Source organism: Macaca thibetana, chromosome 1 (genome assembly GCF_024542745.1).
Source record: "Macaca thibetana thibetana isolate TM-01 chromosome 1, ASM2454274v1, whole genome shotgun sequence".
In the NCBI taxonomy this organism is placed as follows: Eukaryota; Metazoa; Chordata; class Mammalia; order Primates; family Cercopithecidae; genus Macaca; species Macaca thibetana.
The window spans coordinates 6,202,748-6,226,435 of record NC_065578.1 but is presented as its reverse complement, the minus strand read 5'-3'; the positions used below and the strand labels follow the sequence as shown (position 1 = coordinate 6,226,435).

The 23,688-nt window shown below is 49.5% G+C and overlaps 3 protein-coding genes across 11 annotated transcripts in view; 1 reads left to right on the top strand and 2 right to left on the bottom strand.

Moving 5' to 3' along the window:
- The window catches only part of DNAJC11 (DnaJ heat shock protein family (Hsp40) member C11), a 708,487-nt gene that overhangs the window by 218,201 nt on the left and 466,598 nt on the right, over positions 1-23,688 (top strand). The gene's annotated exons all lie outside the window — the stretch shown is intronic.
- CAMTA1 (calmodulin binding transcription activator 1) overlaps positions 1-23,688 on the bottom strand; it is a 1,003,074-nt gene that overhangs the window by 640,823 nt on the left and 338,563 nt on the right. For all 9 annotated transcript variants that reach the window (XM_050786880.1, XM_050786872.1, XM_050786886.1 and 6 more), the window contains one exon: positions 18,240-18,307. In XM_050786880.1, coding sequence (XP_050642837.1) covers positions 18,240-18,307 — 68 coding nt within the window. The remainder of the gene's footprint in view (positions 1-18,239; positions 18,308-23,688) is intronic.
- VAMP3 (vesicle associated membrane protein 3) overlaps positions 1-23,688 on the bottom strand; it is a 707,779-nt gene that overhangs the window by 652,355 nt on the left and 31,736 nt on the right. The window lies entirely within an intron of this gene.

Genomic DNA, 23,688 nt, shown 5'->3' with positions numbered 1-23,688 from the left:
GGTCAGGCTGGCCCGGCCTGCTCGCGCAATTCAGCTATTAGGTCATTTTAAAACAAAAGGAAAGAGCTGTTGCGAGGATTAATCATCAGCTCCTCAACTCTCCTGAAGCACAGTGGCTAAAAATCATTGCAAATCGATGTCTATTAAGCTGCCTCAGAACATTCTAGCCCTTCAGGAAAAGAAACTTAAAAAAAAAAAAAGGGAAGGGGGTGCTGAAAATTCTAATGGGCTGGGATAAAGGGTTACATGGCCCAGAAAATGTGCTGTGCTCCTTGTTAACAGGCTGCCCCCAGCAGCTACTGGAAGACAGTGAATGGGTGGGATCCAGATTTCAGAAGCAAATTAAGCCATCACCTGGAGCCCAGGAACACGATCCAGGAAGGAACAGGATAAATCACTTGAAACTCAGATAAATTGAATGCAGAAACACCTCAGGCCACCTCCGGCTCATTTCCAGAAAGACCCATGCTCACTTCCCAGCTGGCCATAGGCAGCAGAGCTACTGAGGTCAAATCTGCCCCCATAAGGGGCCAAACAGAAGACGTGAGGCTAATCCCATGATGGGCTTCAGACCCCACGTGCTCCTCAGCAGTGTCCCCTCTGAATCATCCCATCTAGACACTGGGTACTTTCTGGGAAGGAAAGGGCTGAGGTGCAGAACGAGGACACCAGTCCTCAAACACTAAGGAGTCAGCTTTCTCACTCGGGTCAATGGGAGGACGATTCATCTGCCCATTTTTACTGTGACATCTTGATTGGTGGTCTGTGGCGCCATAAGCACAGAATGTCTCTTTTCAGATTGCACAGGGATGGCAGATGGATTTCAACACAAGTGCTATCTCTGATCAATGAGTCGTGTCTGTCTGAAACGAGAGCTGTGTTAGGAGGGATTCTGAGGGTGCACCCAGCTCACAGAAGACTGCATCATGGGTAGTAATATCTGCTCTGGGCATTAATGGATCATGCATATTCGCCATCCCTGAATCCAATTCAGCCATTGTAAGGAGAAGGAAACTGAGCCCCAGAAAGGCAAAAATGCTTTGCCCAGTGCCACCCAGAGAGTGCATATTGATGCCGTGATGAACTCCCAGTTTGTAGCCTGTTCTTCCTACACTTTACCCCTCTTATCAGTCCTTTCGTGTAATGCACAGTAGGGCAGCAGCATCTGAGGGAGCCCCCAATGACTCCTGCTCCGGAAGCCACATCCTTGTGGGATCCCCTCCCCTTGACAGGAGCTGGACTTAATGGCTCACTTCTAAGAAGCCAATGGCAGCCAAGTAGAAGGATGTCACTTGTGAGATTTATTTTCAAAGAGACTCTGGTTTTTGTCTTGCTCACCCTCTTATAGTCTCTTGCTAACTCGCTCTGATAAAGGAAGCTGCCCTGTTGGAGAGATCCATGCGGCAGAAACTGAGGGCAGCCTCTGGCCAACAGCTAGAGAGGAGCTGAGCCCTCAGCCAACAGCCCACAAGGAACTGTATCCTCCCACGATGCATGAGTGAGCTTGGGATTGGATCCCGCCTCAGTCAAGTGTCCAGCTGAGCCTGCAGCCCCAGCAACACCTTGACTGCAGCCCCAAGACAAACCTTGAGACCCAGCTAAGTTGTCCTGGATTCCTGATCAACAGACAGGGCAAAACGACACACAGGTGTTATTTTAAGCCACTAAGTTTTGAGGCAATTAGTCACAGCACAATAGATAACTATAAAATGATCAATAAATATTTGTTGAATAAATAAATAAGTCTGGGCTCTTAGCTTGGCTTCCCATGCAGCATTTGACTCTCTTAACCACCACCTCCTATTTAAAATGCTCTTTCTTTGTTGGATGTTGTGATGTGGACTCTCTGAGTTTTCTCCCCTATTTCCTCTCTGAACCTTCTTCACCCCAAGGATTGTTGAATCGTTTTTGGTAGTTGAGAATGATGTGAGAGTTCAGGCCGTCCTTCTGCACAACCACAAAAGCAGAAGCGAGGAAGAACTGGGCTGTGTGCGGACAGAGCCCAGGGCCATCTGAGGCTGCCGTTCGGAACGGATTCCTGGGGAGATCATCATCATAAATACACCAATGACACTAAGCCCTAAGTGCTTAACATGTTTCACTCTTTTACTCCTCGCAACAATATGTACTATTACTATTCCCATTATACAGATGAGAAAACCGAGGCACAGTGGGAAGGTAATTTTCTGCTACTAAATGAAAGAGCTGGGCTTCATATACAGAGCCTGGCTCTTGACCACCAAGCACTTTGGTAGGAATTCTCTTCACTGACGTATTGCTATCACCATTTGGGGCTGAATAACTCACTCATGCAGGGCTCGGTCCTGTGCACCATAGGATGGTTTCCAGCATCAATAGCCTCTACTCCCGATGCCAGCAGCTTGGCCCCTCCCATGGTGACCACCAAAAATGTCTCCAGACATTGTCAAATGTCCCATGGGGACTGAGGGAGGGGGTGGTTGTGTGTCTGGTTAAGAGGCACCCTTCTCAAGTGTAGGAAGAAGTCAGCAGGCAGATGATGCCAGTGACTCATCAGGGTGACCCTGTAAACACTTCCATTTACGGTCCCGTTAGCTTGATGGGACAAACAGGCTTTCAATAGACAGACACGGGTTGGAGTCCCTGCTTGGAAAGGTCCTCTGGTCTCGCAGTGCCCATCTAGACACTCACTAAACGGGGGCCAGGCTGTGCCCTCGCAGGCAGCCCTGCAGCTCAGGGAGCAGATCTGAGAGAGACAGCGCTGCCTGGCTGAGCCCTGGCCAGGGTCCCAGACAGCGTGCACAGAAAAGGCATCCCAGCAGCACCCACCCCTCCGGGAGGTGGCTCTTGCAGGGATTCTCGGCTTTTGTCCCATCTTCTTGCATTCCATGGCCGCCAGAATCCTCTCATCATTTATGCCAATGCCACCAATTAATCTGCTCTCCGTGTGGCTTAAGAATGAGAAAAGCCCAAGCATCGTCTCTGCCGTCCCCCATCAGGGCATGCCGTTCCCCACCAAAGTTCACAGTTTTCTGATTGAAATTCACCCGTACAAATGCTGCTGTGCTGTTTTTCCCAATGAAATCAATTGAATCCAATTGATCTTGGCCCCATTTTGCATTCCCCCCACAGCTCTGTGTGTGGGCGCACACACATGCACATGCATACACATACACACACACACACACACATGCACACAGATATACACACTCACACACACGCACACGCACACATGCACATGCACACCAGGCTCTCCTGCGTGTGCTGTCTGGGAACTTCTCTCTAGTTATCTCAGATATGCGTGACTTGTCTCTCCAATTAGATTAGGGGCCATGTTTTCTACTGCCTTTGTAACCCCACAGTGCCTACTACAAACCTGTGCACGCAGCAGGCACTCAATAACGGCTTGTTGACTAATGCTAGACATTATGGAATTGCATTTCAAGGCCCCTCTCCCCACCCCACCTGCCATCTGACATCCCTGATGACACAGGCTGTCCCTGGTGGTTTCCACGACATCTCCCCAGAGGCCGCCACTCCAGTCTGCACGTTACTGATAGCATCTCATCCTCCAAATAACAAGACCGCTATCTCAAACCAGATCTAATCCTGGTGCCTCCCTGAGTCACACCAGAAAGTCAAGATATTAAGCCATCTGCTTGTTGGAAGCCACTTTCCAAGCCAATTAGGGATAATTTTAGGAGAGCAGGTTCATGAGATGCAACATCAAATGCTCTCCTCTGAAATGAAGGCTTACCGTAGGATCAACTTCCTCAGAGCAAACAAGTTTCACTGGAAAATTATAATGAACACTTGGTGAAGCAGAGAAACGCGGTTCCACGGGGCTATAAATACTCCCAAGCGTTCCACTACTCGGGGGCGGTTAAAAATTATTTTAAAGCGCTAAGAAAGACACCGAAGTGAAAAAAGCACTCAAATGTGAAAAAGAAAGATCTGGGCTCTAGTCCCAACTTCTGTACCTAATTAGCCGAAGTGACCTTGGGTAAGTCACATAATTTCTGGGACTCAGTTTCTTCATCCATGAGTGGAGGGAAGTGGCCGGACAGGACTCAGTTTCTTCATCCAGGAGTGGAGGGAAGTGGCCGGACAGGAGAAAGAAGACTGTGAGACGTGGCTTGCTCTGGATCTTTCTCTCTTTCTCCTTCCATCCCTCCCTCTCTCCCTCCTTCTCTCTTTCCATCTCCCTCCCTCCCTTTTGCTCCGTCTTCTTCCTCTATTTCGTCTTCTCCTTCTCCTCCTCCTCCCTCTCTCTCTCTGCCTCAGTGTATCCCTAGGCATTACCTCCCTTTGCATGGTTGTTGAGAGGATTGAGATCCCAGATTTGAAGGGGTTTTGGACGTTGTAAGCAGCCTGTAAGATACTCAGAAACTTCTCACCACCACTCTGTGGGTCTGTGATCTAAGCAGTTTTACAAATTAACATAAACCAGGTCTAAAAGAAATCAGCTAACTAGAAAACACAAATAAAAACTGAAACTGTAGTTAACCCTTGACTAAGAGCATTAGTGGATAGGAAATCATTGCATAAACCTCCTAAAACTCTGAAGGGAAACTTTTTTTTTTTTTTTTTTAAACAAGGTCTCACTCTGTCACCCAGGCTGGAGTGCAGTGCGTGATCTCAGCTCACTGCAGCCTCAACCTCCTGGGCTCAGGTGATCCTCCCACTTCAGCCTCCCAAGTAGCTGGGACCACAGGGGCACCATCATGCCCAGCTAGTTTTTGTATTTTTGTAGAGACAGGGGTCTCACTGTATTACCCAGGCTGGTCTCAAACTCCTGGACTCAAGTGATCTGCCCACTTCAGTCTCCCAAAGTGCTGAGATTACAGGTGTGAGCCATCGTGTCTGGCCCCAAAGTTATTTTAAAATCAACTTTGAGGCATTCCTTCCCTGGGATGTATGGACCGATGTTAACAATAAACTGTGTTCCAATTCCTGAGAAGACAACAAACAGCTCAAAGCAACAGCCCGGTGCTCAGTGGAACGGAGGAAGAGGCCCCAGATCCACCCCTCCCTCTGAGCCACCCCACCAGGGGCATGTCAGTGCCCTTCATGGGAAGTTCCCAGCAGATTTGGGGAACTGTCCTAACTGACGGCAATGTGACTTCTGCGAATTCAGATACTTTCCCAGATGATGAGCCCGAACTTTCTGGCAGGGGGTAAACTCACAAAGCAATGACCTTAACTTGGTAAATTAATTCCAAAGCACAATTGTTTTCAATCTTCATTTAAAATCAGCCTTCGTTAATCTAGATTTAATGACATAGGAAATGGAAATTCCCTTAATAAAATAAGTTATGAATATTTATCATACCATTTTACCTGAAAATTGAATAATTCATCAATTAACTTTACTATTAATTATTTAATGCAAAATTAATAAACTGCAAAACTCATACATATCCTTGCAGACCCTCTGGCACTGGGTAAAGAAATTAAGCACCAGAGAAATGGCGTAACTAGGGATATTCCCAGACACACACTGATGGGATAGATGGGGTTAAGGCTGGAATTTTTCTAGAAGCAGCAGAACCTAATCAGTTACTCATAAAATGAAGGGACAGATTTTTTTCTCACCTTGAAATTCTGTATCACAGCTAAAAAGAATTCAAAGTTTGGCAATTATATCTAAGAATAATTCCCCCCATGCAGTCTCTCCGTTATCCGTCACCATCATCATCGTCAACAACCGTTTTCTCACATGTAAATGGGCCTATGATGTGAAGCTGCCACAGCCAGCACGACCCCCTTGTCCCTGGAGACCACGTCCTCTCCTGACGCCTCAGGTGACAGCCTGATTGGAAGGGGAGGGGCTGAGCACACAGAGATGGGAGTGGGAGAAAGTTTAAAAGGGGCACAGTGCCAGGGGATGCTGGGACAGGTGAGTCCGACTTCAGCCAAATCCGAGCAGCTGGCATTCAAGGGGGAACCAAAGCTTGGTGCTTGGAGCCTCTGGGGATCCAGTTCCCCCAGAGCTCCCCTGGCTCTCCACACTCAGGTCAGACCCCACTGCGTCTTTGCTGATAGCAGCTAATGGGACAAGGATAAGTCAAAAATTTTCCCAGAGACTTCTTACAGGAGAACAGTGACCAATACAGGGAGGTGTGTGTGTGTATGTGTGTGTGTGTGTGTGTGTATTGTGTATTTATGCATGTGTGTGCCTGTGTTTATATGTATATGTGCGTATGTGTGTTTCTGTGCTGCATGATGTGTTGAATATTTGCTTGTGCATGTGTTGTGTGTACATGTGTGTAGTTGTGTGTATATGTGCATCTCAGACAGTGCCTCAGTCCTCCCATCCGGAAAATGGCATCTACATTGGCATGTGAGCACTTCCGGATTCTTTCTACTTTCACCCTTGGACTTCCAGTTCATTCTCCATCCCCAGGGCAACCAGGCAAGGGTGTTAATAATAGCTACTCAGCTAGGTACCCTGTTCAAGGGTACCCCCACCCTGCCGGGAACCCCACTGCACCCAGCAGCCCATCTGGAAGTCAGCCCAACCTCCCCTACCCCATGCACTAGAGGGGCAGCTTCTCCCCACACTTGACCCTTGTAGCACTCCTCAAAGTTGCAATTCTTATAAATGATCTGTCCTGGTCACCATTATGTCCCAATGCGCAGCACAACGCCTGGCGTACAGGAAGCAGTCAGAAAGTATTCACCGAGTAAAGAGAAGAGTGGGTGCCAACCAACAACTAAAGAAGGTGACGGTTCGGTGTCACGCAGCTCAGGAATAAAAAGGCTCGCTCATAACCCAGGGAGAAGATGACACCCATTCCCCAAACAGAGCTCTGTCAACCCCCAGCATCAGAAGGCCAGCATGGCCCAACACTGGTGACCTGAATTAATTAGAGTGAGCCCATGACACTGGAGGCGGAAGGGCCGTGGATGTTCGGTGTGAAAATATGTGGAAATGGCACATTTCACGGTGCAGGCTGTGCTCCTGGGGAGAAGCTAAAGCATCTCATCTGTTTTCCCTCCTCCAGCCTTGCGCATACATTTGTTCTTCCATAATTTCATCACCTGCCTCAACATCGTTCTCCAGACCTAACAGTGGGCTGATTTCTCTGATCCCTCGGCCTAGGCACCAGCTGCCATTCTACATGCAAATTCAATTCCACCACAGGTGAAGGCCAAAAGAAAAAGCTCAGATCCTGAATTCCTACAGATGATCCCGGTGGAGGGAGTGATGGGAAGTCACAACGCCAGCCACCAACGCTTCAGTGAGCTCCCCTGTCCTCAGCAGAGCAGGACCCTCCCCTCCCGGACGTGGCTGCCCTGGTCTGGACTCTTGCTCCTCTTCCCCCCAAGAGTCACCTCAACTAAACAGCTTAATTAACAATAAATTCCCTGCCAGGTGAGGTCAGGAGTAGCCAGTATAGAAAAATTAATTTTTTCTTTGAGGAGAAAATTTCCTCTACCAAAAAATTTCCTCTCCCTAAGACACATAATGAACAAAAGAAAAATTTTCCCAGAGACTTCTTACAAGAGAACAATGACCAATACAGGAAGCTGTGCATGTGTGTATTGTGTATTTATGCATGTGTGTACTTGTATGTATGTGTATGTGTATTTCTGTGCTGCATGCATGCATGTGTTGAATATTTGCTTGTACATATGTGTTGTGGGTACATGTGTGTACGTCTGTAGTTGTGTGTATATATGCATGTATATGCTGTGTCTGTATTGCCTGGGCACATGCATATGTGTGTATGTGCCTACATGTGTACATGTGTATTTGTTTCTGTGCTGTGTGTACACCTGTTGTGTGTTGCAAATTTGTTCATGCATGTGTCGTGTGTACATGTGTGTAGTTGTGTATCTATGTGCATGTGTATGGTTCTGTGTCTGTAAGTGCCTCAGCACATGCATGTGTCTACATGTGTGCTGTGTATGTGTGTACATATGTGTATAAGCACACACACACCACATAAAAGCTCAAGGGAAAGTGGGATATGCAGTAGAGTTGGAGAACCAGAAAAGATTTCCTTCCTTTGTTTTTGGTTTATTTTTAATTTTTTTAGAAAGCTCCATAATGAAGGACTGTGGAAAATCTAAGAATAGCAAAGACAGTAATACCTCCTAGCCAAACAGCACAGGGGGAGAATCTCCAGCCCAGAACACCCAGATGATCTGGTGATTACTCATTACACAGAAACTTATGAATTGCAAAAAGTCCTTTATTCCGAGAACTTGCCTTCCCACCTCGCAATGCCACAAGGCCTGCAGGCCAGCTCCCTTTCCCTTTCCGTGGGCATCAGAATTGATCCAGAGGAAACACCACAGATGCCAATCCATGCCCATGACAGAAATGCCAGGCAGTCCTAACTTTCCAAACCCAGGAGAGGGGGCTGAAGATGCTAAGAATAAACTGGGGGGTGCCAGAAACAAAACAAAATGACCATCAATGGACACAGACAGGGCATGCAAATACCTATCGATCGGTGTGAGCACAGTGCCGGGGGCTTTTCTATTCTCAGAAGTATTCGTCACTGCCAGAGTGTCCTGCTTAGCGATGCCGGCAGGTGTCACCCTGGGCAGGCAATCTCCTGTTGGGGTGCCCCAGCACCCCAACATGCATCACAGGCACCCTGGCACGAAGCCCCTGCCGTGAAGGCTTTTGTCCCAGTATAATCCAAAGAAGACACATGCAGAACCATGTAAAAATAAAAGCCATCGAGATCCCACTGTCAGGGGACATGCACAACATAATGGATGGCCTTGGCCATCCCCAAGATCCCTGAAATTCTGCTCAGGGAGAGGCCACACCACGCCCCTGTGCCAATGCCAGGAAAGGCTCTAAACTAAGAGTGGTGCATTAAGAAGGTGGAGAGGAGGCCAAACGGGGCTTTGGCGTGGGTCGGGCTGCACACCTGGGGCCTCGCACACAAGAAACATGTGTGCGTGTCAGCAGCAGGATTTCCCAGCCCTGAGCAGCTGCGCACTTAGAAACCTCCAAACTGCACTTTGAGGCATTTCTTTCTGCAGACTGAAAAAGACTTGGAAAAAGAGAAAAAAGCAAGAGAGTGAAACAGCAAGTTGGCTTGAGAGTGAGCAGGAAACGAAGAGGAGAGAGAGGAAGGATGAGACAACAAGGGGAGCAGGTCCCACTCGCCACGACTCTGGGCGAAGGCCAGTGAGGAAGAAACAGGGCTCACAGGGAGGACTAAGCATCGCTCGTCCTCGCCAATGGCAGTAAAGGAATGAAAACAAGTATAAATCCACAAGGAGAAAGCCAAGGGGAACAGAGACGAGCGTGGATAAGAGACGCCAACACATTCTGGAGAGACGGGAAGCAGATGCAGGGTTGGTAACTGACACAGCCGAATCTAGGAAGCGAAAATCTGAGTGCCGTGCGGTGGACCTCAGGACCAACACACTAACCCGCCTGCCAAGCCCCCAGAAGACTCGTGAATTGGAAGCAGCAGGTGCCACGGAAGGCAGAAGTTAGGATTGGGGTGGGAAGCAGAGGGAGCTCGCACATCTGTGTAGGGGGTGGTAGACCCTCCCAGGGTCCTACGTCTACACTGAGCAGACAGGCGACCACCCCCTGGCCTCTGCCCAAGTGGGAGACACACTGATTCTCTGAAGAGCTGGAGTCTGGAAAGACTCCAAACTCGGAAACAGCAGAAGAGAGGCCAGAAACACGGAAACTGGGAGAATTAAGAAACAAGAAACTGGGAGAATTAAGTAATAGCTCTCATACTGAATGCTGACATTCCCAGCCCCTTGCCCTGCCTGGCCCTCCCAGACCGCTAGCAGCCAGGCCAGCTCAAACTAGGCAGCACATTGACCAGTCCTTCTCAGGAGAACCCAGATGGCTCCAGAGAAAAAATGTAGAGATGCAGAACCTCAGAGTTACCAACAGAAAGCTAGCTCCCTCCATTAACCAGCCCCTCCCCCAGGTAAGGAAGAGCCAGGCAGTGCACACAGTAAGAAAGCTAAATCCTCAGTTAGCATCTGAGGAAGCCGGAAGATGATGTCTAAAATTGACAAATCAAGAAACAGCAGAGTCAACATATTTAGAAATCTGGAGGTAAATATCAGAACCAAAAGACTGGAGGGCAGCCGCCCCTGGGAAACAGGATTGAGCTGTAGGGCAGAGGCTGCTATCTTTTCTTACAAGTTTTTTAGGGCCATGTGACATACTAAACTATGTACACGTATAATTTTTATAAAAATAAAAGAAGGGGGAGCCGGGCGCTCTGACTCACGCCTGTAATCCCAGCACTTTGGGAGGCCGAGGCGGGCAGATCACTTGAGGCCACGAGTTCAAGAGCAGCCTGGCCAACAGGGTGAAACCTCGTCTCTACTAAAAATACAAAAATTAGCCAGGAGTGGCAGCAGGCACCTGTAATCCTAGCTACTCAGGAGACCGAGGCAGGAGAATCACTTGAACCTAGGAGGTGGAGGTTGCAGTGAGCCGAGATCACACCACTGCACTCCAGCCTGGCTGATGGTGAGACTCCATATCAAAATTTTTTAAAAAAGGGGTGGGGTGGGGTGGGGTGGGGTGGGGTGGGGTGGGCAGGAGCCACAGGTTGGTAGCTGTCTAACCCAGGGAGGCATCAGAGACACAAACATCAATACTTCCCTCTTGTCTCCTCCAGGACACTGGAGACTTGCACTCCTGGCCCCAAGAAGTGAGGAGGGGTAGGTTGGACGTCAACCCTCAGCTCTTTGTGCCAGGAACATGAGCCCTGGGCTGGTGCTGCCATTTCAACAGGTAGCTAAGCCCACTGAGGTCACATGAGGCTCGCGTGTCCTCTGATCAGGAGCCCAGCATGTATGACAGTCCCCCACCAAGCCATCAGCGCCCCCACTGTGGCCAACTTCCTGGACACGGAGGGGATGTGAGGAAGTGGCCTCCGTGGGTTGCCCCTGCTTTGACATGTTGTATTCTGGGATTAACTAGGATAAAGATAACTGGAATTCAGGGCAGACCTATTTCCATGCAGAGACTGGGGACTTCCCTAGCACTGTGGAGACACTGCCAGACACTCCATCAGGATACAGGCCACAGCTCATTCCCCGCCTCATCCCGGAAATAAACGAAAACTACGTGACAGGTACACTGCGAGGAAGTCCTCAGGCAGGAGGCTCCCTGGGAGCTCTGACAGACGTGGCACCCGCCAACTTCCTCGCCCTGCAGTTGCCCTTTGGCCAACGATGGCCTTGGCCAAGGATCTGCGATACATTATGCAAATGCTGAAACGCACCTAACGTGACACATCTCTGTGTTAATTTGAAGCAGGTCCCCGGTTCAGCATAATGCAAAGGTTACCACGTGGAAACCACACGTGGAAACCACTCGTGGAAACCACTGCCGACCCAGTTTCCATTTTCCTGCATAGTTCCAACGTACAGAGTCCTAAAATGCTCTGAGTCTAAAACTGCCCTCCCGAACTCTGGCCACCAACGGCACCCCCTGGGCATGCACACACACACACACACACACACACACACACACACACACACAATTCATCCACCCCAGCCAACCCTGCCCAGCTGAACACCTGAGGAAAAGCTACAGAGGCAACTCTGGGAATTTTTTTTCACTGTGGTAAAATATATGTAACATAAAATTTACCATTTTCACCATTTTGAATAGCATTAAGCACATTCACATTACTCTGCCACCATCATCACCACCACCCGTCTTCCCAGCTGAAACGCTATGCCCATTGAAGACTAACTCCCCATTTCTCCCTCCCTCCACCCCAGCCCTTGGAAACCACCATCTACTTTCCATCTCCAGAGCGGACTACTCTAGATCCCTCAGTCAGCAGATCACACAATGTGTGGCCCTTTGCATCCGGCTGATTCACTGAGCATAACGGCTTCAGGCTTCATCCAGGTTGCAGCAGGTGTCAGAATTGCATTTCTTTTCAGCTCTGGGAATTTTTAAATGATTTTTGCAATTCTATTCCAGTCACTCGAGCAGCCTTACCAGGAATAGGGGCTTCCTTAGAAAAGTCCTCTGTCTGTCCTAAAGAGCAGATAGATGCCTTAAAGGTGGCCAACAGGTCACTGCCAGGGGTCTTTACAGTGGGACTGAACAAAGACAAGCCCCCCTGCACCAGGACCAGCCTGGGGCCTGATAACACGGGCTTTCTAGGCAGAGGCCTCTGCTCACAGGCTGGTACCACGCTGGGACCCCAAGGGCTGTCTAGGACAAAGAACCCCATGGATGGCAGGCACTGGCACTCTGCCTCTTGGGCAAACTTGTTTCTGTGCAAGGAGTCCACACTCTGTCCAGCCCCCACTCCACCCCATCAAAGCCCTGGCCTCCCTGCACACAGGCTGCGAAGAGATAAAAGGGACAGCATGACTTTGTCCTTGGGGAATGCACCACCCCACTGGGGAAGACTTACTAATGACAGCTGAATTGACAAACAACTGACGACAAAGCACGTGCAGTTATGGGAGCAGGAAGGGAAGAGGACTCGCCCTGAGTCAATGAGTTTGGGGAAGGCTCCCAGGAAGAGGCAGACCAGACAGGACATGAGGGCATTTGAGGTGAGGGCAATGCCAAGTGGAGGCCAAAGTGGAGGACAAGAAAGATGTTCGGAGAGCAGCCAGCCGCTCCCCAACTGTAGCAGTACCTGGAGGTGGGAGGTCAAGGAAAATAAACGGAAAAGGGTGGGTTGAGACAGAAGAACGGCCTTAAAGACATCACTGGAGAGTTGGCCTCAGCTCACAGGAAGTCTCTGAGGCTTCCAAGGAGAATAACAATGGAATCAAAGCAGTATTTCAGGAAAACCAATGGGGAGGAGGAGTTCGACTTAGAGAAGGAAACCTAGTAGGAGATATTTCAATACTCCAAGCGTGACAGTGGCAGTGAGGACACAGCTGATCCTGGAGGGGAAACATAAGAAAATGAGGATGTGAATTACAGTTGGAAACACTGGCAGAGTTGGTGGCTAATGAGATGCAGGGGACAAAGGAGAAAGAGAAGCCACCTGGAGTCCACGTTGTGTGCTCTGGCATCTCCACAAACGAGGTGGCTCTTCTAGAACCAGGGAAGTCAGAAGATGGAAAGCAGAGTGGGGGTCAGGGAAGGAGGGGGGAAGATGGCGAGTTGGAGATCATAACACGGCATGCAGGTGCCAGGAAGACAGAGTCGGATGTGGGGAAAGATCCACAGAGACTTGACAGTCAGACCATGGAGTCAGGGAGTCCTGGGAGCCCCACAAGGGAGAATGTGGGACAAAAGAGCAGAGGATCACAGCTTGGTGTCCACTGCCATCAGGGCAGGGAAAGATCTGGAGCACTTGAAGCCAGAATGGACAGATGGGGTCAGGAAACCAGGAAGAGGAGAATGGAAGCTCTCTCTGAGCCACTGGAGTCTTTTTGAAACTCAGGGCTCACTTTTCTCCTCCTTTCCTTCTAGACCTCCTCCTTCTACTTGGCTGTTTTATTTGCTTATTGACCAAAAAGCATTTAGTGTTCATTATAGGAAAATTCTATTACTAGACCCTTAGTGCTTCCATGTTAAGGTGCTAACTATATCAATCTAATTAATTAATTAGATAATTAACAGCTTTTCCAGCCTCTTTCTAACTGGTATAAACAGGAGTCCTGGGAAGGATATGCTCTTACTTCAATCTTGAGTTTGTGTGTCCCTGGCTTCCAGGGAAGGTTGCGTATTTCCCAGGGGAGGAGGAATAAATAATAGGGATTGCTCAGTGTTGCAGCTGCCTGCCTATACTGGGCTCAGCCCTGCTCCCTGCCCTCTGGTGAAAGGGACCTTCTCCCCTGCAGTGGTGTGCAGCTCTCCCACACTGCCTGTGACTGGGGGGCTAACTCCTACTTGGGGGACAGTGTAGAACGCCCTCCTGGCTGACACGTATGAGCCACGCTTACTGACAAAGGGAACCTTTGCCTGGAGCCTGGTTTTCCTGGTTGGTTTGGAATTCACGGCAGTGAGAGGCGGAGAGGAATAGAGGAGCTATTGATGGGCTCCCCGGGAACCTTCACACACATAAAAGCGAAGGTTATGAGCTTTGCAGTGAGATCACCCTGGGTTCCAGTTCCAAGTTCCAGTTCTAGCACGGACTCACCATGCAGGCCCAGGAGGGCACACACCCTCTATACCTGGCAGAGCTGCCAGGAGGGTTTCAAAGCACAGCATCCAGCCCATGGGCGGTGCCCGAGAGCACACTGCTGGCTCAACCAGACAATCCTGGGACTAGAAATACCCGGAAAACTGAAGTGGAGAAAACCTAGGTCCCTTTCTTCACTACAATCAAGGCTCACCTTTCTACATCACTTTTGTTCATTTTATGGATATTTCTTGAGGGCCTGGGAGGTGTCCATACTGTTCTAGGCCCTGGGGGCGCCTCATGAACAAGCCCCACTAAAAATCCCTCTCCCCTTGGTGCCAACACTTTGGAATGGGTCAAGTAACGAATACATAAATTAGGCAAGGCAATCGTGACAGACACAGTGTGTCAGAAGGCGATGAGTGCTCCAGAGAAACGGAAAACAAGAAAGGAGGAAAGGGGGCTGGCTGGGTGGGGCCGGGAGCGAGACTTTAAACTGCATGGTCAGGGACACCTCCCTGAGAAAGGGACACCCAGTCAAGGCCTGCAGGAGGAGCTGGGAGAACATTCTAGACAGGGGGAGGACACTCTTCGTTCCAAGATTCTCAATTCACCTGGCAGGGTGGGGAGCATGAAGTTCCCCGGGGTCTCCAAATGGTATTATTATCACACTGAGCACACAGCAAGTGCCAAATAAACACGTCCCTCAGGGTGATTTTTCAAACCGGAGGTCCCAGTTGCTGAGAGTACAATACAGGCTGTTTGAACAGGAGGCATTCAGCTCTGTTGTGATACCGTGGCTGCCCCTGGGGTCCCCAGCCCCGGGAGCCTCTGTGTAGCACACCTCATTATTAAGCAGGTGAGCTAGGGCTCCCGGGGCCGTCTCTGTAATTAGGGCAGTATCTGAGCAAGGACTATATTTATAACCCCCAGCCGGCAGCAAGCCACAGAGACAAGCAGGGGCCCCTCTGCAGCTCCTATACCAACATCTATATGTGAACTGATTACAACAATTAATTTAATAGGGATTCCTCCACACAAACAATGTATCATTTTATTAGGAAACTCTATAAATGTCAGTGGTGCAATTCATTTTTATTAATTTTCTAAAATGAAATTAGCAGTGGCGGCGGCGGCGGCAGCAAACAGAAGTTGTATTGCCTTCTCGTTCAGCAGAGTATTGGTGTCATTAATTCCTTAATACCAGGAGGCCAGTTTGTATGAACTCAGCAGTTAACTGCACCAATTAATTTCAATACTAGAGATGGGATGGGGGTGGGGATCCAAACACAACTCAACCACTAATTTAGGAAGGTCCTTGAACAACCACAGCAAGTTTTGCTTCTCCTGGGACAAGAAGCTTTCAAGTGTAAACATCGAGTGGATATTTTAATACTAATAGGAAACCTTCCGTCTTCACCCTCTGCCTTTAGGAGAGAAATTCGTCCTTCCAAAGCCTGGAGAAATCCTGGCAGATGCCTGCCGACGTCAAAGCCTCCAGCAGGCTGGGGACTGCCCCACAGATAAGAGGCACAGTGACACCCGTGCACGGACAGACCCACACGGCATGCGAAGCAGAATCAGAAACATGACCACATTCAATCCTCATTGTGACCCAGCAAGGACGGGATCAACATCGACTCCATTTTCTATATGAAGAAGAAAACGCAGGGCTTTTAAAGGACCTAAGATGACCTTTTCACAGTCACAAAGCCACTGAGTGACAGAGCCAGGGCTCAACCCCGGATTTGACCACATCTGAAACCCGCCTTCCTTCTGTCAGGCGCACCCCTGTGCCTCGGGGTGGGTCTCCTGTCTCTAAGTATACCCCAGAAAGTCACACGAGTCAGGCATGACCCTGAGTGACATCCCCTTTTCAATTGTAACCCAAACTCCAAAGGCTGAAACTCAAGGTAAAACCACCGCCTTGAAATGTTCTACCGTTCTGCCATCAAAGGGTGGCTGAAACCCAGCACACGTCTGCATATCTGAAATCAGATGTCTGGCCCGGGACGCGTTCCAGAGAAGCTCCCTCTGGCTGAGGAGGAGCTCTTCTCTTTCCACTTAGATTTAAGGAGTGTTTCAGCAGAGACTGAAGGGCGCACGGAGAGGCTGGTGGCTGCTTGAGATGAGGGCCACCCGTGAGAGTCAGGAAATAGTCCAGAGGCAGAAATCAGATGAGCCTCCTTCTCCCCCAGAAAACCAGGCCAGTGGTCCTCAAAGTGCAATCCCAGACCAGCCACATCCTACTGCCTGGGAACTTGTTAGAAATAACACATGCTCAGCACCCACCCCGGCCCCCGCTCCCCACCGCACCTGCTGAATCAGAAACCTTGGGTTGGGGCCCACATTTTAATGAGCCCCCAGCTGATTCTGATGCCTGCTCAAGTTTGAGAATGATGTCCTCCAAGAAGATGCCGCAGAAGAAAGAGGAGATGAGGGCGTCAGGCTCTATTGGTGTTTGGCCGTATTCACCAAACAGTGCACTGTATTCCCATCCTCTCCACTGCCCACCCCTGCCCCGACTCTGTGGAGGGATGTCCTTCCCAGTCCCATTCTTACTGGGTTTGGCCAGGGGACTTGCTTTGGCCAGTGGATTTATCCGCAGGCATGACATATGATGCCATATCTGAGCAGGAATTTTAACTGCACCTGCATCAACTGCCTTGGGCTTATGAGCCTCTGTGCTCCTCTGGGAGAAGCAAATTTCCCAGGCAGAGGGGGCTTCCTCAGCCTAGGTCCCACAGCAAAATGATGGACACAGCAGACCTGACCTCAACCCAAAGCCACACGCAGCCCACAGACCCATGAGCAGAAAATAAAGATCTGTTGTTTAAAGTCACTAAGCTTGCAGGTCATTTCTTACGCAGAATTATCACAGCAAAAGCTGATTGAGATAAACTATTTGATTTTATAGCAAAGGAAAAACCATGGTCCCAGCAGGCTGAGGTACTGGGGACTCCTGTGGAGGGACCCTCCTCCCACGCTCAGGCTGGAGGTAAAGCAATCAGAGCTACCTGGGGAAGGGAGCCTCAATCACTAACCTTCCTTCCACAATACCCTCTAGCCTCCTTCAAAGGGGAGGATTGTGCCCTCATCTAAAAGATGCTAACCAGCAAGTATCTAAGCCTAATAATGTGATGTTTTTAAATTCCTTCTAGAATGAATAAACATTCCCAAGGATGGCCTTTCCCATGACTCAGAAAGGATGAACAGGTCAAGCTGATGGGCCACGGGCACAGAGGACACACCCAACCCTTCCCTGGTCCTAGCTAACCAACCTGGGGACTCTGGGACTTCTGTCCAATGTGAAACCGACTGGACATTCCACCACTTCCATTCAAGCCTGCAGTCCAGGCATCCTGTGTAAACCACACTCCAGCTACCACCTCGCCAGCTAATAAACACCTGGGTCCTGTCACTGCTAACAGAAAACTCACGGCAATTGGAAGACAGTGGTCATGTATTTCCGAAGCTCTAGATTGTAACGTTCCAAAAATAAAAACCTAGAGTTGGGGAGGACAAAAAGAGGCTGCCTTTTAAAAATCAACCCTAAGTCCCAACGTCACCGTTCTTCACAAGTTGGTAACATCACTGGTGCTGGGGGAACGCAGGTCAGCTCTATTTTCACCAATTCCTTCTATTCCCGAGTGGTGAGAGAAGCTAAGTGTTTGTAGCAGTTAGCAGGTTCAAGGACATTTACTGCATAATAAACTGCGAGCTTAGCCATTGCTTCTGATTTGGGAGGATCGCTTTACCACCAATCACACCAATCAAGAATAACTTGACTTTCAGTTTGTAAGACACGTTGAGATAAAAGTGGGCAGTTAAGCTGGTTTCTCTTTTTTCAAAGCACGTTTCTAGAGAACACTAGTGGCAGGCAAGCAATTTCCCAAAATAAACTTCCCCTGAGGCTCCTGCCTCTGAAGGCTTCCAAGCACCCGGCTGAAGGATCCAGCCGTCAGGTGAAAAGTTCCAACTGGCGGATGGCACTTGTACTCTTTTTAATCCGTCTGATCGTGTTCACTGCCACAGTCTTATGTCAACGAATGAGACCTCAGTGTCGAAAGCCATCCAGCACAACATGGCATTTTCAACTCGTTGCCCATGAACTGACTGGCCAAATCAGGTAATCAATGCAAATCAATCCACTTACTGTACATACGTGAAAAACTGCAAGATCTGGGACATTACCTTGTCTTAGGGGAGGTGGTTAGCCATTCTTCGTGTTTCTCAAATGTTATTAAATAAGCTGCAATTTCCTGAAACAGAAGAATAAAAAGATAATAACAACAATTAGCTCACGTTGGATCCTGAGAGGTAAGACAGTTTTTGCTGTTTCCCAGCTGCTGTTTTCCTTTGTGGGCCTGGAACTCCATCCCTGCTAGAGAAACACTCGACTTGGACTCTGTTTCTATTTTGATTTTTTCAGTCCTTTCCATTGAACCTGTCACACGGTAGTAATCAAAGCACTGGGTCTCAAAAGATGAGTCGGTGGCAAGGACGAAAATATTTCTCTGTGGGAGGAAGACATCAGACACCATTTCAGATTCTAAATGTCATTAATTTAGGGAGGGAGAAACACATGCCAACAACAAGTCTCCACGATGCATAGACCATAATTGGAAAGTTTTGTCCTTTTCTGAAGCTGGACCAATCTTTCCTCTTTGTCACAAGAGACGTCGCATCCTCTCAGCTTCATCCTCAACCCCCTGAGCCAAAATCACACAAAGATTAAAAAGAAAAGACACTATAAAGCCATATTCCAGGGAGGAAGCGGGGGGAGAAATAAGTTAACCTCTCCCACTACTGATAAATCTAGTGAGCGGTGTTTCCAAAAGAAGAGCGACGTCAGCAGAGTGTAAGGTAAAGAGGAGGAAAATGCGGGCACCTGAAGGTAAATTAAATATTTATAAACACAACAACATCACTGCAGATAGAATTACTGATTTATTAATAATTTCCATAAAAGGCCAGTGAGTGACATCAACACAAGTCATTGCTCCAGCTCGAGGCATGATATGGCCCTTTAATTCCAACTCCAAGAGGATCTGCTAACATGAAATTGGCAGGGATTGTAAGTTAAATTAAGGTTGGACTAGTACACGTTTCCCCTGATCTGGTGATGCCACAACACAGAGCTGCTGCCCTGACTATCAGGAAAATGCAGAGGGGAGGCCTCCACCTCAGCTCTCTCTGCAGCCGGGGTCCCTAGAGGGCTCCTGGGAAGGCGGCAGCCCCTCTGCCTGGAGGCAAGCAGCCTCTTTCAGCTGGGACATAATGGAGTTGACACCTGTGACCAGAGATGCTAAACTTGGCCTTGAGAAGGAAGAGAAGCCCAGTAAGCAGAGCAGGTGAGAATAGAAAATGGCCCTGGTGCCATGCAGTGCAAAGGCCACAGGCCAAGAGTGGAGATCAAGGCCTCACATAGCATGGAGCCAGCCCCCACAAGGCAGCCAGTGATTGGGAACTCAGAGCCCAAACCACCTCTGTCCAGAAGCCTGGACCTGACAAAGAACCTGGGAAGCAGAAGCCTATAGCAAAAATAGAGTTGCTTCACTGTGCAAGTTTCTATCACTGACTGCAGCTGAAGAAATCATAAATAAGCAGCTGATCAACCAGCACATTGTTCTCTCATCCCTGAGCCTTTTCACGTTTTATTTCCTCTCCTTAGAAAAATCTTTCCCTGAGGTCTCACTGTAGACAGATCCTTCCTCTGGCTGGCCCTCCCTAACTATTCATGACGGCGTCAGTTATCCCTCCTGCTTGCCTGGGTGGCACTGGCACCTTCCCCCAGTGGGCAGGATTTATCACTCTGCATTCTAATTGCTTGTTTACTCAGATAACATCCCCCATTGGAGCATGAGAAGGATACGGAACATGTTATCGCTGACACATCCCTTGGACTTAACAGTGTCCTGGGGCACATAGGAAGCACCTGATAAGTGTTTGTTAGACAGGTGGCTGGTCGGATGGATGGATGGATGGATGGATGGAAGGAGGGAGGGAGGGATGGGATGGGATGGGGTAGGAAAAACGTGCATGGCAGAAGTAAATATGTATATGCAAGTGTGAGAGTGAGAGAGAGAGAGAGAGTCTGTTACTGAAGATAGTTGACACAAGAGTTTAAAAGAAGCAAAATGCAGCAGTTCCTGGCTAAAACTTTGCCAATTATTTAATTAACTCTATGTCACTGTAGGAAGGCAACATAGTATCACAGTTAAGAGCACACGCATCGGAAGCAAACAGTGTCCTGGCTTTGGGTACCAGCTCGGCCTCTTATGAGCTGTCTCATCTTGAGCACATTACTTAACCTGTCTAGACCAGTTTCCTATGAAACTGGGAGACTATCAGCTCATGAGGCAGTTCTAAGGAATGATCATTCTAAATACACTGGCTGGCAGAAGGTATGCCCCAAACAATAGCTACCATGAATCACTATAAGATCTACGAGGCCGGGCGCGGTGGCTCACGCCTATAATCCCAGCACTTTGGGAGGCCGAGGCGGGAGGATCACAACGTCAGGAGATCGAGACCACGGTGAAACCCCGTCTCTACTAAAAATACAAAACATTAGCCGGGCGTGGTGGCGGGCGCCTGTAGTCCCAGCTACTCAGGAGGCTGAGGCAGGAGAATGGCGTGAACCCGGGAGGCGGAGCTTGCAGTGAGCCGAGACGCGCCACTGTACTCCAGCCTGGGCGACAAGCGAGACTCCATCTCAAAAAAAAAAAAAAAGAAAAGATCTACGTGGTGTGAGCCACCTGTCTAGCAGCCCCTGATGAGGTCACAGGTACCAAAATGGTCCAGGTCAGAGGCTGCCACCACTGCTGGATTAATCATCATCTGTCACCTCCACCACTCTGGACACCCCCGCATGCCCATGCCTGCAGACAACGAACACTAACATCGGAATGACCGTTCACGCCTGCAGACAATGAATGGTAACATCGGAATGACCGTTCAGAGTTGTTGGTTTGTCGATCGGTTCCCATTTGGCTTCACAAAACCAGAGCAGACCACGGCTGAAGTCAGTATGTGGATTTACTAAGCCACTTGTCACGTGCAGCAGCTCATCTACCTGAACTTCAGGAGATCCGGTATCTAGAGGAATAGGCTGTGCCAGCCCCCAGATCCATGCCCCTGCCCAGGACCATGCCAAGACAAGTGACCCTTAGTGGCCCAGGGGATGGGAGGTGCAGTGGATCCCAACCTCTAAACATGCGATTTGTTCCAAAACCCGGGACACCCAAAGAGGACTTTCATGGACATCCTTCAGCCAGCACTCACCCCAGCCTGACAGGGCTTCCGAAGGGGAAAAACTCCCAGCACCACTTACTGCCTTCTGTGTTTACTCTACATACCGAGCATCGACTGTATACCAAAAAGGGAACAGGACCACTTCGAAGCGAGCAGTTAAAGAGCTCACAGTCGAGCGATGGGTACAGACAAGTCAGCACGACAGTGTGTGCAAGCGCTGTTACGGGATCACCTCTGTGGCCAAACTCGGGACGGGGGCGTTCACCTCATGTCTAATGAGCTTCCGTCAAGCAAGCAGAGGCTCCAGGAAATCACGCTGATGTAGGAACTACCTGTGAGCATCCGCCACTCCCTCCTCTACCCCCAAAGGTAAATTTTGCTTCTCCCAATCCAGGACACGTCCCACACAGAGCCCCTCTGAGAGCAGCCTTTCTGGGGAAGCTGATGCCCAGGCCCAGGCCACAGTCTCTGCTGTGCTCAGGTTGGCTGGGCCCCAAAGCTGGACTCACCCGCCAGGGACTGTCCCATGCTGCTGCACGAACCAGGCTGGACGGAGTGTGTCTGGGTTACCCATCTAATGCCAGGCCCCTGCTGCCCAGCCTTCCCAGCCCACGGCCCTTCCCCAGGCCACCCCCTCACCAGATGGGCAGACCACAGGTGAGCCTGCCCTGCCAAAGCTCAGGAACTGGTTTGGAGAGATTTGCCAAAGAATGAAAACCACACAAAGTATTAGGTGCTAAATGGCATGGAGCCCTGTAAAAGCCATCCACATTCAGGGTGATTGTGGGGAGAAGGACTTTACCATCTGTGTCGTTGCTGCCATCAATGTCACCAGTGCTAAGATGGTGGAGGCACTGCCCTAGGACTTATGTGGGATCATCTCATTTAACTTCATAACAAACTATGAAATAGGAACCATGGCCATTTTACAGGTGTGGAAACTGAGGCACAGAGTGGTTAAGTGACTTGCCTAAGGTCACATGGCCAGTACCTGTAGAACCAGAACCCAAATCCACGCAGAATTCTGCACCACTGCTCTGAATTTCAGAAAGGACCACCACGGTGTGCTTGGATGAGTGAAGAACTCAACTTTTCCCAGCCCAGGCTGACAGCTCCCTGCTCCCCACTGACCCAGGGTCACTTCCCAGCCCCAGCTCCCTCTAGTGAACCAGGAGGAGCCCAGACTGAACCTCCTTCAGGGGGATTCTCTCCTTCCAGCAGGGTCAAGCTCATGGCCACCCCAAAAGCCTCGTTCAACTCATAAGATCCTCGACTTCAGTGATGGGCAAAACTCCTTGTCTCCATGGAGCCCTTTGCTTAAAACATCACAGGAAGCATGCAAAACCAAACCGAAGAGCTGGAGATACTCCCGCTGAAGAGGGGAAGGAGTTGTGAAAAGAAAGATTTTCAGCTCAGTTGTCTGGCCTCTCTTTCTTCCCCGAGGTCCACAAACCTAGGACCCCAAGGAAGGCAGATGAAAACCCAGGTCTGGTCTACCTCATCTTGACAGAGGAAACAACTGAGGTATAGAACAGAAAAGCACTTGTCCAAGCTCAGCATGTTCATGGTGAAGCCAGGCCAGGACTCCTCACTCTCCAGGCGTGCAAGTTCCTTCCCTGACACTTGCTGTCCCTCAAACACAAGTCTGGCTTGAAAGACTCACAAGAGGCTGGGGCAAAAGCATGGCCAAAGGAAGAGAAAACAGGTACTCAAACAAAAAACACAGACACACATGCGCACAGTAGCATCACTCACAGTAGCCAAGAGGCGGACCTACCCCAAGTGTCTGCAGATGGATGAAGAAACGAAATGTGTCACAGACAAACAACGGCATGTTATTCAGCCATAGAAAGGAATGAGGTTCTGATACCGGCTACTACATGGATGAACACTGAAAACACGAGGCTAAGCAGAAGAGGCCAGGCACGGAAGGCCCCGTATTGCACGGGGCCATTTATATGAAATATCTAGAATAGGCAAATCCATAGAGACAGCATGGAGATTAGTGGTTGCCAAGGGTTGGGGGAAGAGGGTGATGGGGAGTGATGGCTAATGGGTGTTGGGTTTCCTTCTGGGGTGATGAAAATGTCTGGAGCTAGATGGTTGCACCACCTTGTGAATGTACTAATGGCCACTGATGGGAAATTGTATGTTGTGTGTCTTTTACCACAATAAAAATAAAAAGATGAAGGAGGCATCGACATCCAGCCAGATGTGGCACTGGGGTGAAGGAAATGCCAGCCGTCCCACCCACGCAGACGGCCCCTGAGCCTGAAAGACCACAGGTGTGTACCCGGCGGCCTCCCCAGTGCCCTGGCTCCCTTAGCTTCCTCCTCCTCCCGGCTCCTAAATACCACATCGATGCTGAGAAGAATGACTCGACTGT